The sequence below is a fragment of the Manacus candei genome, unplaced genomic scaffold, assembly GCF_025592945.1.
Source record: "Manacus candei isolate 608988 ecotype Guabito, Panama unplaced genomic scaffold, ASM2559294v1 h1tg000061l, whole genome shotgun sequence".
Classification (NCBI taxonomy): domain Eukaryota; kingdom Metazoa; phylum Chordata; class Aves; order Passeriformes; family Pipridae; genus Manacus; species Manacus candei.
In genome coordinates, this window is record NW_026138109.1 from 4,680,237 (window position 1) to 4,699,515 (window position 19,279).

The 19,279-nt window shown below is 40.8% G+C and overlaps 1 protein-coding gene across 3 annotated transcripts in view; it reads right to left on the minus strand.

Annotated features, from left to right (window-relative positions):
• Positions 1-19,279, minus strand: part of RAI14 (retinoic acid induced 14) — an 88,333-nt gene that overhangs the window by 32,779 nt on the left and 36,275 nt on the right. For all 3 annotated transcript variants that reach the window (XM_051804739.1, XM_051804737.1, XM_051804738.1), the window contains exon 3: positions 6,942-7,072. In XM_051804739.1, coding sequence (XP_051660699.1) covers positions 6,942-7,072 — 131 coding nt within the window. The remainder of the gene's footprint in view (positions 1-6,941; positions 7,073-19,279) is intronic.

Sequence of the window (19,279 nt, forward strand, 5' to 3'; positions counted from 1 at the left end):
CTATGGAGGTTTCTAAAGCTTTTTTGTGCTATTGTCAGACTCATTTTGTTCAATAACAGCTGATTCAGTTGCAGTTCAAAAAAATGTACAGAGATCTATTGTTTCACTTAATAGCCAAAAGCATTTAATTCTAGTTCAGTACCTTGCAGAAACATGCAAACATGGCAGTGATGGACTGGCACACTGACAAAATAACTTTAGGACAAGGAAGTGCAACCATTTAGACTTTTCAAAGTAAATCCTTTCCAAAATCATTCCTCCACCCTCACTCTCCCACCTCGCTTCAATAACGGCAGTAGCTTCTTAAAATAATAGCCCATTTGAACACTTGATCTTATGGAAAGTGCAGGACATGAATGAATCCTATTCACTCCTGAAAGGAATCTCTTTAAAAACCCTTTTTTGTCAGTTTAAGTGGGACTTAAATGATCAAATTCCAAACTGGAAAGCCCTGTTTTGTTGTTTAAGGAAGCTGAACAAATAAAAAAAACCTATCTGGCAAAATAAGACTACAATGACAGAGTCAGATTTCCAGATAGGTTCTATTACAACTGCGCTTGGCAATAGTCTATGCTGTGTAAGTGGGAGCAACAATGGGACTGTGTCAACTTATGCCAAAGGTGGATTTGCTCCATGGCCTTAAAATTGATTTATTGTTTATAGAAAGGACTGAGTCAGAGGCAGGGTGGTAGTGTGGAAAGTCAAGCAAGTCTTAACCCCCCCCCCCCATTTCATTACTTTGACAAGGTTTTTTTAATACTTTTTTTTTTAAGAGATACTGCTGAGGAGTTAAACCTCCTATTGAAAGTTTGTAAATATTACCTCTAAGAAATTTACTGGTACCTAGACCTCATTAATTTAAGCATCTCCATTTTATTGCATGTGGACAATTCACTAACTAAAGGTCCAAAAGGACAGGGGCAAAAGAGGATAAATGAAATTTATGTGGTAATGCCAAAAACTGAGCCAGAGCTCATCATAGCAGGACTCAGTGGGATGATACATACAGTACTCAACAAACAAATGGAGAAAATATGGGGTTCTGGTGTCTTTTCATCTCAATTCAAGCATTTTATAATAAGAAGCCATTTGATTATACAACAAAAACTTAGAAGTGCCTCTTTAAGCATGAAAAATTATCCTCTCCACCTTCTGCTTAAAATAATGTACTATATTACTATATCTCAAATAAAAATCTGGGTGGTATTGAAAATTTTTTTGTAGGGTTATTAACGAGAATGAAAAGAAAATATCTTAGAAGAAACATGTCACACCTTAAGGGAACAGACAATGATGGAGCTAACAAACCTGTATTGTAATGTGTAATTGTTTCTCCTTTTTGCTTTTAAGCACATTCCAAAGTCTTTAATCACATTACACACAGTTATATAATTGAATCCATCATGTTCTTCTGGTTAGTCAGCTTCATCCTAATTATGTAAACAAATGCACCAATGTATACTCACAGGGATCAATAGACCTCTCATCCAAAGAGCTCCCTTCCCACATGGTGCTGCAGAACCCTTTCTAAAATGTAACAAGTGAAATCATATGAACCTCATGAGGTTCAACAAGGCCAAGTGATGGTCCTGCACCTGGGTCTGGGCAAATCCAAGCACAAACACCAGCTGGGCAGAGAATGGATTGAGAGTAGCCCCTGAGGAGAAGGACTTGGCGGTTCTGGTGGATGAGAGGCTGGACATGACCCACGTGCACTCACACCTCAGAAAGCCAAACGTGTCCTGCTTTGTATCAAAAGAATTATGTGACCAGCAGGTCACGGGAAGTGATTCTGCCCCTCTGCTCTGCCCTCATGACACCCCACCTGCGGTGCTGCATCCACCTCTGGGGTCCTCAACATAAGAAGGACATGGACCTGCTGGAGCAAGTCCAGAGGAGGCCATGAAGATGATCAGGGGGCTGAAGCACCTCTCCTGTGAAGACAGGCTGAGAGAGTAGGGGTTGTTCAGCCTGGAGAAAAGAATCATAGAATTAGAAAATGGTTTGGGTTGGAAGGAACCTTTAAGATCATATTAATTCCAACCTCCCTGACATGGGCAGGGAAAATTCCACTAGACCAGGTTACTCAGAGCCCCATCCAACCTGGCCCAAACACTTCCAGGGATGAGGAGTTCACAAGCTCTCTGGGCAACGCACTCCAGTGCCTTACCACCTTCACAATAAAGAATTTCTTCCTAATATCTAATCTAAATATACCCTCCTTCAGCTTAATACCATTCCCCATTGTCCTACCACAACACGCCTTTTTGAAAAGTCCCTGTCCAGCTTTCTTTTAAGCCCCCTTTAGGTACTGGAAGGTGCTATAAGGTCTCACTAGAGCCTTCTCTACTCCAGGCTGAACAGCCCCAGATCTCTCAGCCTTTTCTTATATGAGAGGTGCTCCAGCCCTGTGATCAACTTAATATCCTTCTCTGGATCTTTCCAATGGGTCAACACCTTTCCTGTGCTGGTGACCCCAGAGCTGGATGCAGTGCTCCAGGTGGGGTCTCACAAGAGCAGAGTAGAGGGGCAGAATCATGTCACTCGCCTTGCTGGCCACACTACTTTGGATGCAGCCCCGTACACAGTTGGATTTCTGGGCTACAAGCACACATTCCTGGCTCATGTTGAGTTTTTTGTCCACAAACACTGCCAGTTCTTTTCCTCAGCGCTAGGCTTGGTCCATTCTCCTCCCAGCCCGAATTTTTATTCCTTCTCTTAACGCATGGGAAGGACCTGGCACTTCACCCTGTTGAACCTAACGAGGTTTGTACAGACCACCTCTGAAGCCTGTCCAGGTCCCTCTGGGTGGCATCCCTTCCCTCCAGTGTGTTGACCACATCACACAATTTGGTGTCATCTGCAAACTTTCAGGGTGCCCTTAATCCCACTGTCTATGTCACCAACAAAGATGTTAAACAGTGCTGGCCCCAGCACTGACCCCTGAGGACAGCACGGGTCACTGGTCTCCACTTAGACCACAATCCTTTCAGCACAACCATCCAGTCTATTCCTTATCTGCCAAGTGGTCCATCCCACAAAACCATGACTCTCCAGGTAGGACACAAGGATGTCTTGCAGGACAGTGTCAGACGCTTCACACAAGTCCAGGCAGATGATATCTGTTGCTCTTCCCTCATGTACCACTGCTGTAACTCCATCATCGAAGGACAACAAATTCGTCAGGTACTATTTGCCTGTAGTGAAGCCATGTTGTCTTCACCAATCATAACCTTATTTTCCATGTCCAAGGCTCATGGCAGAAGGCTCTGGGGAGACCTTATAGCACCTTCCACTACTAAGAGGAAATCTACAAGAAAGCTGGAGAGAGACATTTTAGAGGGGCATGTAAAGATAGGACGAGGGGAACGGCTTCAAACCGAAAAAGGGTAGATTTAGATATGGTAGGAGGGAGAAATTCTGTACCATGAGTGTGGTGAAACACTGAAACAAGTTGCCTAGAATAGTCCTGAAGTGTTCAAGGCCAGGCTGGATGGGGCTTTGAGCAACGTGGTCTAGTGGAAGGTGTCCCTGCCCAGGGCAGGGTAGTTGGAACTAGATGATCTTTAAGGTTCCTTCCAATCCAAACTCTATGATTCTATGAAATCTGAGCCCAGAGGTGGCAAGCTCTCCCAAAAAAACCTCTCCAGATTGCAATTTCCCAGCATAAGTCACTGCTGTTACAGTTGAGGTAGCTGACAAACTAGCACTGTGCTTCTGCAGGACACCAACAGACCTCAGTGCTGTGCAGCAGAGGGGTCTATGCCTCTAAGCAGAGCTTCTAAGACCAGGCAAAACTGCTGTGTTAGGCTCCAGGAAACACTGCAGGAAAGCAGCCCTGGCATCACACTATAAAGATAGGAGAAATGAGTCTATACAGAAATGATGGCTTCATCTTTTTGTACACACTAAAGAAAGACTCTGGAGTAGTCTTTCACAAACAAGACAGCCCGTTATTAACAAGCCATACTGGAGAACATTTCTGGGTCACCTTTGGTAGCTGTGTCTCTCCAGATCAGTGTCATTGTTTCTACACCTGTCAGTCTCTATCTTTCAAAACTGAGACAGAAATAACTTGAGCAGGTCTGCTAAATTTCCAAAAGCATTGGAAACACAATGAGAGTTGGCATGCTGTATTTCTGCATCACAGCAATGCTATTTTTCTTTGTTCTCTCTCAAGCTGTCTTTTAAACCACTATACAGAAATAATTTAAAAAGTAAACGATAATTAAATGAACATACAGAACAAGCAGAGATCTTTATAGCACTAACTCACATCTGTTCCAAGCAATTAAAACCAAGTACTTGCAACTGCATTATTAGTAATTAATATAAATATATGGTTACTGACTTCTTAGTAGTTGTAAATAATGGGAATCTGGTAGTCTATCTGTATAAAGCTGAAAATCGCTGCACCAGATGCGTAGCTACAACAATCCTATTTTTTAAAAATTGAGAGATACTGCTAAATTCAGTCTTGGGTGGTTCCCTAGAAAAGTTCATAGTATCATACTATACATGAAACTTGCAAACTAGGTGTTACACTGGATACACTGGATAAAGCGCAGCTTAAGAATCTAGCTCTAAAGTTACGTTGACTATAAAACATGAAATGCTAAATAAAGCTGTAATTCAGAAAATTCAATGGTCAAAAGAAAAACATATGTATGTAACTTTTAAAAATTAAAAACCTATTAAAGTATGGAGGAGAAAGCCCTCTTGACGTAAACGAGGACTTGTACTTCTGGAGTAAAAAGTTGCAGGTCATTATGAGTCACTTCATCACTCACTTCCCTCAGATGCAGAGCAGAAATAGAACAGATGTAGGAAATTGAAACAGACCAAGAAAGAAGTAGAATATGACTCAATAAATGTAACCCATTAGAATTTATTATATGGTATAAAATGCCTTGTGCTGCCCTTCCCAAGACTGGAAATTGTTTTCCTTTGTCCACATCTATCCAGAATTTTATTTAGGCTTTGGTTCTGTCATGGGATACCTATTTTTCTTATTTATCCATTTAGCCATATTTCTATGCCATAAGAAAGAAAGTTTAAGAATAGCATTCTCTTCACTATAATTTTCTTAGTGGAATCTTTTATGTTCCACAATTCAGAATGTTCACAGCAGAACAACAAGAAGAACAGAAGATGAAAATTCTATATATGAAATATATTGACAGTGCAAAAGGAATCTTGTTTACACAAAACTTCCATTACCACACTTCAATCAAAACAAGCAACAGTTAAACGTCTCATCAGCATCTGCAGGATTTTAAAACTCTGTCACCATAGTTTCAGTTCAAACTAACCCATTAAAATGAAAATTTATCTTAATTTCTGTCTTATTAAAATAATGTCCATGGAAAAAAATAGCCTCAAAGATAAATACCTTTTGGAGTGTGCAAAGTGTAAAATCTGTAGTACACCATGGAATTCTGAAACACCCTGCCCTAAAATGGTCCCCATCTACCCAGCAGACTGTTAACCTTCAAGTTACCTCGGTGGGTTTATGCTTTTGAAATGGCATTTTAAATGTAGAATTACACATAAAGAAAGGAGCTTTCCAGAATGTGCATCAGAAGAAAAAGAAGCCTTCCTTTTCAGGATAGTGTCTAGTTTTTAATTCATGGAAGTAGCATACACATCTAGGGCTGGGTTTTTCCCCTCCCTTTTTGCTTATATGTCATGGTTTGGGAGCTTAGAAAATCTAATTCTCTAGTCAAAGCCCCTTCCCACATCTCAACCTAGTATAAGATGTGTTTTTTCCAGACAACCACATGAGACTTAAAGTGGGGAAAGGGAATATATTACAATGACTGTACAAATAAATATTATAATACATTATACACACAATCACAACTATCTCTACCATGACATAAGTATTTACAATGGATCAGATCTCTTCTCCCCTCCAAATAAAAAGTCCAGGAGGGAAGAAGGAAAGATCCTTTCCAGTCTCAGAGAGCAGCAGTTTCTCTAGGGCAGCCGTCATCTATCCTCTTCTCATGCAGCAGCTGATAGCTGGATTTTTGCCAGCACTCACGAGGGGGGTATCCAAGCCCCCTCAGCCCCGTCATCTCCAAGCAAAGGGTCTTCCGTGGGCTGCATTTCCCAGGACAAGGGTGCTATCACCACGTCATATCACGAAGCTCAGGGGTCTTTGAGATGGTCCTTATCTTCAGGGGACTCAAGGCCCTTTGCAGAGCTCCTGTGCTCTGCCTCAGGCTGCCAGCTTGGCAGCAATGGCGAGGGCGGAGCCAAAGTCACCCCCTCTGCATTCCTCTCAGAGCTTTTTAGCTCCTCTCTCTCCGGTGCTGCATGTTGCATTTTAGGACTTCCATCCAGTAGGAGTCCATCACCCCAACTTAAGAGGGGTCTCAAAGGAGTTTTGGGGGGTCTGGTTCAGTTCTTACCCCCAAAACTCTGTGTAGAGCTCAGTCCTGCTCTCTCTCTCTCTCTCTCTCTCTCTTCATTAGACACCTCTGTGTCTTCTTGCCTGGCTCTTGCCTCTGCTGCTTTCTTATCTCTTCTGGCTCTCTGCCACCACTCCGGCCAGTGTTGTTCTGCCACTGCTGCTGCTGCTGCTCACAGAGAAGAAACATCCCCTGGCTCAGCCACAGACACTTAGTCCAGTCTTACACTGTTCCAAGTCTCTGCAGCCCCCAGCTGGGGCTGGGGGGGGGGGGCCCAGAGGCCCCAAGGGGTTCCAAGCCCCTTCCTCGTGGCCTTAGAACATGGCTACCACTTCTACAACCAAACCACAACTCACTTTCTCTTCCGTTTGCTTGTGGTATGTTTATATTTCGCAGAAGCACTCATTGGCTAAAACTTCAAAACTTCCAGGGTCACCACCCCCTGGGGTTTCACCACTTTATAACTGCAGGGGGAAAACAGTTTTCCCCCTACCACATTATATCACAAGTTTAAGTTGGACTTACGCAGTTTTGCCCTCGCTATCTTGTTTGGTGGCACTGGCTCCCTTTTTACCCAGCAATGAAGCCACTTTCTCAGGATCGCCATTCTCCACTGCCTGCAGCAGCCGGTCATCGTTCTTATTCCACTCGTTGGTCTGGAGTTAAAGAAAAAGAAGGGAGAAATATTATCAGTACCAGCACTGTGTACAGGCTCTCCTGGATGATCCTGGATCACATTTATCACCGTGGAAAGCTTAAAAAAAAGCCCAACTCAAAGAAATGGTACAAAGAAAGCCCCACAAAACCAATCTGCAAGCTGTGCAGCACAGGTTCCTGAGGACTTAATGGCTTAAACCAGGGCCTGAGCAATGACTGAAGATGAACTCTAATTTGGAAGCCCTCTAGATGAGTAGTGCAGGTAAACTTTCTGTATTTTCTTACTGTATTTTTAAAAGTTCTCCTTCATTTTTTCTAGTCCTTGTTTCTATTTCAGGCCCCATCAGACCTTCTTGACATACATCATGTGGATAAGCAAAGAGATGCCTCATCTTATCCAGACCTCACCCTTTCCAGCCAGAACTTTCCATATTCAAGGCATTTCTCTGCTCACACTTTGTAGAGGACAACAAGTTAAGAGACTGCCCTTTCCAGACTGTATATAGCTTTACTGAGCTCTTATCCCCTATGTTTTTCCTTAAAACAACCAAACAAATGAGCCACTCCGGTAGACAGCACATCACTAATGCTGCTGAAAGAAAGGACAGCCATCCTACTTTCAGATCTTTCCAAACTTAATCCTCTAAGTCTTTTTGATTCTTCTCAGCGTCTGAATCGGGAATAGGACACTACTTCCTAAAGTGATGATTCTCTCTCCTCCTCCGAACCCTCAGAATGTGGCCTGTTTCCTCTACCAGATGCTCAAGTTGAATCTAGAAAGATCGTCAGAAAACAGAGGACTGTTAACTTTCCGTATTCCATGTGATCACAGCAAAACAAGCTCTGGAAAAAGCAGTTGAAAGTTGCATTCAGGCCTTTTAGTCTGTAAACTAAAAGACATGAGTGTTCAGTCTTCAGGAGAAGCAATCTGGTGCAGCCAAAAACCTGTGTTTGAATCAGCATTAGCACCCTGCTACCCTCGGGAGAGTCATCTTCAACAGACTATGGTTTTCTCTTTGACACCAGTCAGCTCATCTCCAGCATGATTGCTGTTCAGGAGCATTTCATTTCTACACAACTTTTGGAATTACTAAATTCATATTAATACGCACCTTGAAAAATATTCAACTTAATAAAAACCAAACAAAAAACCCCCCACCACAACACTTTGTCCTTATGCTCTATACAGACTTTTTTTGGCTCCAGATAAATAAAAAGAATGATGCCTCTCTGTCTGGGCTTATGAGGAAAAGTGTATGATGTACACACTTATATGAACTAATTCCACAGGCTGTGAACACCTTGAAAAACCAGAACAGAAGGAAAGTGTTCCAGGTTACAAGTAATTTAAAAAAACAAATTAAAAAACCCCAAACCAAACCAAAACAAACAAACAAACTAAAAAGACAAAATCCAAACATTAGGGAGAATGCAGACTGATGAGGAGAGCAGACAGGAGTTGAAAGAACACCACCTGGAACCATGAGTATGAATGGCAGTTCTGTCAAAGGAAGAGGCATGCAGACAAAGCAATTGCAGTCTGTTTTGGCAGTGGTATGACTGGTGGGTAAATGCACATCAAGCAGGTTATAGTCTTTATTCTTATAGCAGTGCAATAAACTTCTGTAGACTCTAGAGCACTAATTACATCAGCAGAAAAAAATTGTTTCCCTGAGCAATATTTAGACTCCATGGCAGTGAGTGGCCAGCCAAACAGCAGGCTCCACCTAAAATGAAACTCATGGCCTATTCTGCACTAAGGGAATTTCATGTTTTAAAGGGAGCCCATTATTAAAAGCAGATGTTAAAAAAAATGTAGCTTACTTGTAAATAAAATCCTTTAAAGTTAACACTGTTTATTTGACAGTATATTATGCCTTTTGCTTTGGAGTTTGTCCTGTTTCTGGGCTTTATTATTCAGTCAAATAAGACATTTAAATATAGGCTATTTGATGAATCACCCTTACCCACAAATCACCAAGATGACTGCAGAGCATTGGTAGCACCTAACTCCTACACTTTTTAATTTTTTTTTACTTTTTCTGTGTATGTGTGTTTTATATCTTGGAAAATACAGACAGAGATGGCAGGTAGCGTGATAACCTACACACACACACCATGCACACGTAATCCAATACTAAACCATACTTTGAAGAAGAAACACAACACCTAATTTAAGATATTTTCCTGACTTGAAATAACTAGTTTACTTCTGAAACATGAATAAGAATTAACTACAGGAAAATGTTAAGATAAAGGCCTGCTGAAAATCCTTGGCAGTACAGCTTTCAGAAGAATGTTCAGCTTTTTAGTGCAAAAATGGCCACATCTTCAGGAAGCAGTTCCATGAATATTCCTTCAATACTCAGATATTAAATTGAAACATAACTGACATATAATCCAATATCCAGTATTCTGGATATTGTAAGCAAGTAAGCACATTAATACCGGCTCCCAAGTTTAAGAAATATCTGAGACAAAGTGTCAATTTCCCCTTTGAGAAGCTGCTGTGGTAACTATATCTATCTATAATTACACTATCATTAACATCCCAGATCCAAGAAAAACCAACACAGCTGGGTCCCAAATTACCCCTCAGCAGTATGGAAGCTGAAGCTAGGAGACATACAAATACTGAATGGGGAAGCCTGGAGTGTTCTGAAAGTGGTTCTGATGTTGCAGAACTATGCCATGCTCATGATCACACTAAAACATTTTATGACATATATAGAGAGTATATGTATACAAGTACATAGGTTTTAATTCATCTTTACTGTAGTTTTCAACCATATCTTTTTGGTAACAAAAATTAAACACTCACATAAACACAATTAAAGAAGGACTTAATGATGCCTCATTTAAAAAGCTGCATGTACCTATCTGTACAGATAAAAAGATTCCCTCATACTTAAGAATTAAAACAGAACTGAACTTGGACAAGCCATTAATTAATGCAGTCTCTCAAAGGGACACTGAAAACACTCAGTACTGTCAGATTCATCTCAGTGTCAAGGAAAGGCTACCAGTGTACATCTCTTTGTTTTTCACACAAAGCTAGATAATGAATTCTTTTTCCTGCTTGGAGGAAAGTGGTAGAGGCTGATGGTTAGGCTAGAAGATCTGTATTTGGAAGTCATTTTAGATCCCTGTTTTCAGCTCTATATCTAATTAATGTCTCTCCTTCTAAGCACTGTGACTCAGAGCTGTTAAAGGAATGAATAATTTCAGAGACTGTCACATACCCAAATTCGCTTACATGCAATTGCATGTTTAACGTCTTTAACACCACTGTACCTGCAACTTTGTTTTGCTCCTGGAAAACAAAAGGATACACGCAGTTTCTCTTCATTGTTGTGCAGTAGTTATGCTTATTTATTACTAAAAGAGCTGTGTTCTACGTAAGATGCTTAAAAGCCACCACGCTCTATTACTCTATAAAGTTATGCATCTTTTCATTAGAGCAATAAAAATTCCATTCTAGGGCATCAAACACCCGTTATTATCATAGAAAAAAGGTCATTTTTATACAAGTTATATAAAGCCACTTACAGACCCCATTTTATTTTCAAAATGAAATTAGGGATAAATCTGTCCACATAGGAGAAAAGTATGCAGGCATCTGAACTATTGTTCAAGTATTCCTCTGATAGGATCAAACTGTTTTTTAATTCCCCGCTGTGCTCAAAATACCAGCATTGTACAATGCATTCCAAAAGTTAAAGGTACAGCTATTAAAATAAATGGCATGTAAAATAGATTCTCAAAAACACCCATTTCAAAAGAGAATTGTAGCCCTACCATCCATGTTCTTTAGGGGAAGAAAAATCTAGAAGGCAAGAGAATACAAACGACACCCAGAAAGACAGTGTACCCAGGATCTGGCAAGAAAGTAAGAGGTATTTAAGTCAGTAGGGCTCCTACAGTCTCACGTAATCAAAAATTGCACAGGCATTGCTGCCAGAGCAGGTCAGAAAACACATATTTCTGAACAGAGGGAGTGACTGTTGCATTACACACATTTTCTGAATCTCTTGTAATATTAGCTTGGTCTTGACCCCACAAGCCACACATCATCAAGTATACACTAAAAACTTGGGAGGTAACTTCTGCTGGGATGATGCAAAACATGGGTACAACCAGTTATGGTTTATTGTTCAGTGTAAAAGCCACCTTGAACTGACATCTATTATGCAGCACAGTATTTGTTTCTCCTGGAGAACATACACATGGGAGATGCTCTCTTCTGCCAAGAGTACAGGGTAGCCAGTTAAGGTGGGGACCTTAACTTCATAAACCTACTGCATCAAGCTTCCTCCACTGCAGCCCCACAAACCATCTCATTCCTCTTTTCCAAGCTGCCCACATATTTCTGTAAGTCCCCTTCTTCAGTTGTGTGCCCCATCCTGCCCCCTCTATCACAAGGCTCCTCACTCCCCTTGATTTTAGATCTCACCCAAGTAGCATGGCACTGACCACCAAACAGCCCTTGGGAAGTTTCAGTTCTGTTACTACCACTCTTTCTAGTAATAAAGGGTAATAAAAGAGTGTTTTCTTTTATGTCAGAGACACCTTCACATGTAACCTTCTCAGCAAACCTTCACAGATCACTTCAAAATTAAGATTAACACAGAGTAGCAGTATGATCTTCAGTAAAATGTTTAATATAGCACAAGAGCAACAAAGCCATCAGGCTCCAGAAGCTAAGCAAGTACTACTTTTCATCGGCAATAAAACTGGGGATTCTTTGATTTTAGTTTGTTTTTTGTTTTGTTTGGGTTTCCTTGTTTTGTTTAGGAGCTGCAAATAGCAAGTTAATCAACTCAGTATTTGGCATGACATATGGTGATATACATGTATCATGTAAGTAAAAAAACCACAAACCTGAGCATCTCAGTGTAAAGATAAACACACACATGTAACAAATCTGGAAGATTCTGATCCTGGAAAACACTGCACATGTGACTTTTCTTTGCCTCCACCCCCACTCCCCCCACACACACCTACTTCTGTAGGCCATGTGCCAAAGAGTTATCAACAGCCTTCCTTCAAACAATTAACATTTTTCAATAACAATGGCTTGTGAACACATGCAAAACTCAACTGATGAAACACATATTTCAGCTTCACAGACCAGAACCAGTGCTCCATTCAGTACTTCTTCAGGTTGGGGGGAGGGGGAAGGGTTAATTTGTTGTTTGTTTGGGGTTTTTTAAACATGTGTATACTGTTCAGTATAGGCAGCAACAATGGGCATTACATATGCAGAGAAAAAGTAAAACCGATCAAAAATCAAGAAGTGCAAGTTTTTTGGATAAAACAGGCATTTTTCAGTCATGCCTAAAAATAGTCAATATTTTCCTATTAATGTGCAGGGGATTAGATAATCCATCACTCCTAATAAATCCTAACATACAACACAGTGACAGCTGAAAGGATGGTAGGCTAAAATCTAAACATCAGGTGGCACTTAACATCCCTTTCAAGAATGCTTGTTAGTCTTGATTTTCATTTTTCAAATAGAAAACTGTGCTGTATGGCCTCACTCAGAAGCATCTCTCTGGTAACAGTTCAGTGTGTTTTCCATATTTAAACACTTAGGAACACGAAAAAAAAGTTGGCAGGGAAGAGCCAGCCATGGTTAGGATGGAAAGCCACTCCTGCACAGGGCACTGTGTGGTCAGTGTTAGTGAAGTGAGGCTGATTGACTTGATCTACACCATCAGATCATAATTAGTGATTAAAAAGAGCCCTATGCTCAAGGCAACAGAGTGCTTACAACGCTTTCGGTGATCACGCCAGGACAGACTGACCTCTCAAAACCATAGCTCCATCAGACACACACTTCGGCAGCAGTTAGCAGTGTGTCTCCTCCAAGCTTCCTCTATGCACAGTTCATTTCCTCTGCAAAGCTAGAGATAATTCTATGATTGCAAGATGCTAATAGTTATCCTGGGGCTGAAAGCGTCCAGTAAAAGTCCTTCCTCATTTGGATCACACATAGCATGTTGACAGATTTGAGTCCAAAGAGAAACCTTCCTATTAAAGCCCATTTTTTAATACAATTAAAGCTTGCATCACCTGTATTACACATAGTTTTTTCTGTCACAAAGTGACGCTTTTTCCTTTCCAGAAGAAAAGCTCAGGAACTAAAAAATATGTTTGAAAATGGAATCCATTCTTTTTCCATCACCACCACATCGGGATATTAACACCCAATTGCCTGAGATTACCAGCATATGTCATGCAAGAAATAACGTGTAACAAGAGGTGGTAGCTCTATTTAGCACTTGCAAGCGTTTTCCATGAGCAAATACCTGAGCATACATTAACAACTGGCAACAACTTTGTTTCTTTATCTTTGGCATGCAGCCTACAGGAGATGATTTAAGTGACCTTGTATTGTTGCAAACCTACTGGAGACAGAGTTATGTTATCTCCACTGAAATCAGAACTGCAGGGAAGCTGAGTAGCAAATTGAAATTCCTGATAATTTCAAACTCAGCAACTCACTGTCTGAAAAGGAAAGGAATACTTAAAGACTGGCGTCACAAACAATTGCATGGCAAAGACACTGAACACCACTGCATCAGAAGGTCATCCACAAAAGTCCACATGTGCTGGACTTCCCAGGAGAATCTTAAAAACAAGGACAATCCCATTGTGCTGAATGCATTCACTAAACAAAACATCCCTTGAAGTTAAAACAACAGATGATGGTTTTTCTAAGAAGAATGGCTTATCTGAAAACACTAACCTAGGAGTCAGTGGTATGTAGGTAAATAGCCTACACTTTTCCCTGCCCTCACATCTGCAATTTGTAGATTGTGTTTGCCGGTAGCTAGAGTGTAAACCTCCCTTAGAGAGGGACAGGATGTTGTTGACCTTGTCAGCAACAGCTTATTCCAGTCGGTAGGAGCATCTCCCAGGACATTCAGAGCTTAGTAGACGCCAGAAGCAGTTGCCTCCCAGGCTGCTTTCAATTGCTGTGGCTCCAGCTCCTTGTTATAACATTTTAAGTCTGCCCACGGTGCACATATAGCACAGTGGCACTGCCACCTGACCTCTGTTGCACCACACTCGACTGAGGCAACACCCCGTAGGCCACGCCAAAAGATGTCATGTTCATTAACTTCACCACAAGTAAGGTCTTGACCTCTAATTAAGTTGTCAAAAAAGCAAAGTGTGACAATAGCTTTGAAAGTAATTCATAGTGATATTATCTAAATGTCACTAATTGCTACAACAGAAACAGTCTTTTTCAGCTTCACTTAGCCATCCATGTTCCCTATCTTGGGTGACTGACGGCTAATAATACTAATTATATTTACACATAAGACAATACATTCACGGCTCACCAGATCACACACACAGTTCTTTAAAGGTGGAAACAGCAACAGGAACGCAAGGAACCTGTGCACATTCTACAAACAGAAGTGTTAATCCACTGCCCTCCTCTTGCTTCCTGAGCTACGGTGCCTAGTTGGGGCAACTGGCCATGCAAAGTGCATGAGGTCTGTTTGACACTGGAAACTGTATTTGTGTCAGACCACGAATTCCATTTGAATAGGAGACAAAAAGCACAACGGGGAAGGCAGGAAGCAGTTGGAGTGAATGAACAAGGAATGATAACAAAAGACTTAACGGCAGATTGTCAGTAAACCTTAATAATTACCCATTCACTGAGTAGCTTCTGTAGATAAAGAAGTGATTATTACCCAAGCAAACCATTTTTTCATGCTGAACCCCAGAATAATGCATTTGAACAGCGAGTCACTCAGCAGGGCACTTCTATCAGCCAGCGAGGCTGCCCGGAAACTTTCCTGGCAGAAGGGGACCGCAAGCTGTGAAATGAAAGGGTCTTTCACCAAGAGAGAAGGGGAAAGATGACCTGACTAAAATGGTCATCTGAGACTGCAAGTCTGGAGAGTGGGGGGGCTTGGGGGAGGAAGGGAGTTGTAGAAAACAGTTAGTGCGGACTTTGCTTGAATGACGACTGGAATTTGCAGCAGGTTGTGAGCTGCGCTCCAAGAACTCTAAAGAGGGAAATGAAAATGGAAAGAAACGCATTTAAGAGTTTGCTGTTTTGCTGAAATATTTGTGTTTCTTGTGAGTGAGTTGGGGTTTGTAGGTGGTTTTGTTTGCTTTTTGTTTGATTTGGGGGGGTGTGGTTTTTTGTTTTATTTTGGTTTTTTGTATGTGTGGGTGGGTTTTTTGGTTTGGTTTGGTTTTTTGAGTGTTTTGGGTTTGTTTGTTTGTTTTTTGTGTTGGTTGTTTTTTTTTTTAAATCTGTGTTTGGTTTCACCGTTTCAGTCAGGCTTTGAATGAAGAGGAGTCATAAGGTCAGCACAAGGTATATGCACAGTTAACACATGTAAGCAGCCTCTTTGTAACTCATCTGTAAGACTTCAATTCTGTAAAAGTAGGTGAAGAGCCTGAGACCAAAAGTCAGCAAGGGAGGCCAAGAGAGTGTGACATGGTCCACCTAGACCAAGGAGTACAGTTGGCCCACATCTAGTGTGTTTAGAGGCATATGGTGCAGTTTTGTGTGGGTTGGGAGGCACACATGATGCTCATTTTACTTCATAGTAAAGGCCAGAATGGTTTTTTTAACTTCAGAGACTACTTTTAAGCCTTTTAACAAGATAAATCAATCTTTGCATTTGAGGAACAGTGGCACTTCCTGCTAACATTACATCTAGGTACATCAGTAATTAAATTACAAAGTAATGTCTTTTAAGCAATTACTGATGTTTTGACATAACCAATTTCATTCCAGTGGGTATAAAGGAAAAGTGGTAAGCAAAAAGCTCACAACATGCAAGGCATTAGAACAAAACAAGAAAAAATATGTCTAAATCATTAGTAACATACAGCCAGAGCACTGGCAATAAGTCCAGCTACTGTCCATTGTTTATAATCTCACACATCAGCAATACAGCAACTGGAGATTTATCTTTATTTTCAGATAGCAAAGGATATAGCAGTCACCACATCACACGTAACCAATCACTTTCAGTAAGACAGGAGAAGGTAAAGCCAAGAATTAATTGTGTATATTTGTATAAATGAAACAATGTTTATCTTAACACAGGAAAAAACACAAGGGACTTTTTAAAATTAAAACAGTTATATCAATCCTGTTTGAAGTGACTATCTCCCATTGTTCTGCCTTTTCTCAAAGTTCTAAAGATTTGAGCTACAGTGAACTCAGATGACTGTTCTCATCTTGAAGTTTCTCAGTAGTTGCTCATAAAACTAAAATACATCTAATAATCTACTGTTTACTGCTGGACATATGGAAGCTTTTCCCTTCAAAAAAATCGGTGTGGTGTCAAAACACAAACTTATCAAATGATTATCCAAGTACCACCGAGGGTCCTCAGGTTTTCCTTACACATAAAAATATATATAAACAAGAAACTGATCATCAGCAGGACATTCATGGAAAAGACTGTTTCTAATGAATTTTTAAGACTGAAGAACTACTTAATCAATAGATTTTAATTAGGTCAAATTTAGATACCAAGGTCAAATAGCAACTCACATAAAGCCTTTCAAGTTTTTGGTGTTTCTGCTGCACAACTGCCTCACAGTCAGTTGGGAAAAAGAGAAAATCATGAGCTTTAAAGTGAAATTGGCTGGATAATCTGGCATGACCTTATATCTGGTAAGTATGGAAGTGGTAAGCAGGCTATAAGATGCAGGGGTAATGCCAACTATGCAAGCAAAGTCTCCAGTTCCTCATGAGGGGAAGCAGAGGGGCAGACACTGATCTCTTCACTAGTGATCAGTGACAGGACTCAAGGAAATGGCATCAAACTGAGTTGGAGGTTTTGGTTGGATATCAAGTAAAGGTCTTTCATCCAAACGGTGATTGAGAACTAGAACAGGCTCCCCAGGGAAGTGGTCACAGCACCAAGCCTGTCTGGGTTCAAGAACCATTTGGATAACACCCTCAGGCACATGGTGGGATTGTTGGGGTGTCCTGCACAGAACCAGGACTTGGACTCGATGATCCTGATGGGTCCCTTCCAATTCACCATATTCCATGGTTCTGTGACTTGGTGTGAGCATATGAGCTGACTACATTTGCGTAGATTTTTAGTGGCATCTGCCAGCTTCTTTTGACTAGTAAATTTAGTGAGAGAATATGGGCACCCAATGAATCTTCTGGACTCCAGATGGCCAGGTGGACATCCATCATGTTGGAACCCACTCAACTGCAACATTACCTCACCTGCTAGTACTGGTAGGTTAGACCCATGGCTCTGTCCTTCCTCCTGTCTATGGCTAAATCTCTCAAAACATTGCTTATCTTGCTGCTTCTGCACAGTAAACTGGTTTTCATCAGGTTTAGAGCTGCTATCTGTTTTTCCTCCCCATTAATTCTGCAAAAGGGAATACAGACACAAAGGCTCCAGACAAGAACAAAATAATTCAACACCAAGCAGAATTGCACACAGTCCAGAATTACATCAATTGATCAGTATTACTATTGCTGTAAGACGTGCTCATAAGGTACAAGCCACCATGGCACCTTATTTTTGTATTATAAATGCCTACATGATATTTCAGCTCACGATGAAAGCTGTTTCTTTTTTTTCTCTACTAGCAAGACTAAGTAGATTACTTGACTGAACTCCATCATCTTAATATACTTCACAAGCACCAGAAAAGATCTGTGTTGTTCTTAAAAACACTTCATAATATTTTTATACCTACTAAAATGCCATTGTAGGGTGCAATACAATCTCCAAATTCATAATAAAATATGTATTAATATCTCAAAACTATTCAGAGTAGAAAAACAGTCTATTTATAGTAGAATTTGTCATTCTTGTAAAGGACATAACCACTGTTACAGGATTATAGCCTTCTATTCTGAAACCCATGACAAAGCCAAACAAAACAGAGTGCATACATAGAGACAAATCCCTATTCCAAGAAATTATTTTGTTTGGAGTCTTCAAGGACTAAACTCAATCTCCAAAAGTACTTCATGACTACAAAAGAAGGCAAAAAAGTCTCACTATCTGTCTGATCTTCATGAGGCCACTGACAGAAGTTTGTGCTGTGGATTGACCTCTAGATCTAATATTTGTCAGTCTCCAAAATCAAATATTAAAGCAGCAAGTTAAACTTAGCTGCTTTTACTTCCATGATTGCAATGAAGGATAAATTCAAGAGTCATAGGGAAAAGCAAGCAATTGTTTATCATGAAAATACAATCCACTTCAGCCGCCAGCAAAGAGCATGTGAGATTTCACACCACCGCATCTTCCCACGTTGTTTATCCTCCGCATCACATGCACCGAGAATCAGACAAGTTTCTTTATGCATCAGACTCTCTGTATGCAGAACATCAAGTGCCCACACATGGCAGGCCTTAAGCAGAAGGAGAGAAAGAGCAAGCAGGCACTCACCCTGGTTCCTTCCCTTAGGCCTCACCTGAAGGAGTTCCACTTCTCTAAGGGACGAATAATGATATGCACAGATTTTCTGTTCAGCAGGCATAGGTGGCCTTCCCTTTCATCTGATCAGAGCCACAGCTAGCACGCCTTCCTCCAGGCAGCCCATGGAAGCTCATTTTTGGCTGCCCTAAGTCAATGCTGGGGGTTTAACTCTTGCCAGATGATCAGCAATTGAGCTATCAGCTGCCTGGCACAACCATCCCAGCTCAGCATTAATGGACCAATCTGCACATCAATAACTTTCCTGTTCTCATCTGAATATTCTCATCAATAATGTGTGATTTACTAGAGTGCTCAGTCCTCTCACTACAGTGCTTTTTGCTAATTTGGATACCCTGCCCCTCACCAGATGTGCTAGGGTAATTCACAGAAGGTGGCAAGAGGCACAAACAGACATTTGCTTTTTTGTTTTAATTAAAGATTCACTTGGCTCCTATTAATTAGTTCTAGGGTGGACTATGTTTTCACGGCACAATCATCAAATTACTCTTCTATTATCAAGACAAGAGCTGTCATTGGTTTGTCTTTTGTAGTCTTGATTCTCCCTCTGTAAGGAATACTGTTGCTGCTACCTAGCAGCAACCCCTACTTGAGGTTGCCTAGCTTGTATTTTGGTTTCTTCACAAGATCCACATCCATTTTGTATAATAATGGAGCTCAGCAGCTCAACAACCTAGAGATTTTCACCTTCCCAATACAAAGCCACTGCAAATTAAAAATCTATAATGAAAAGAT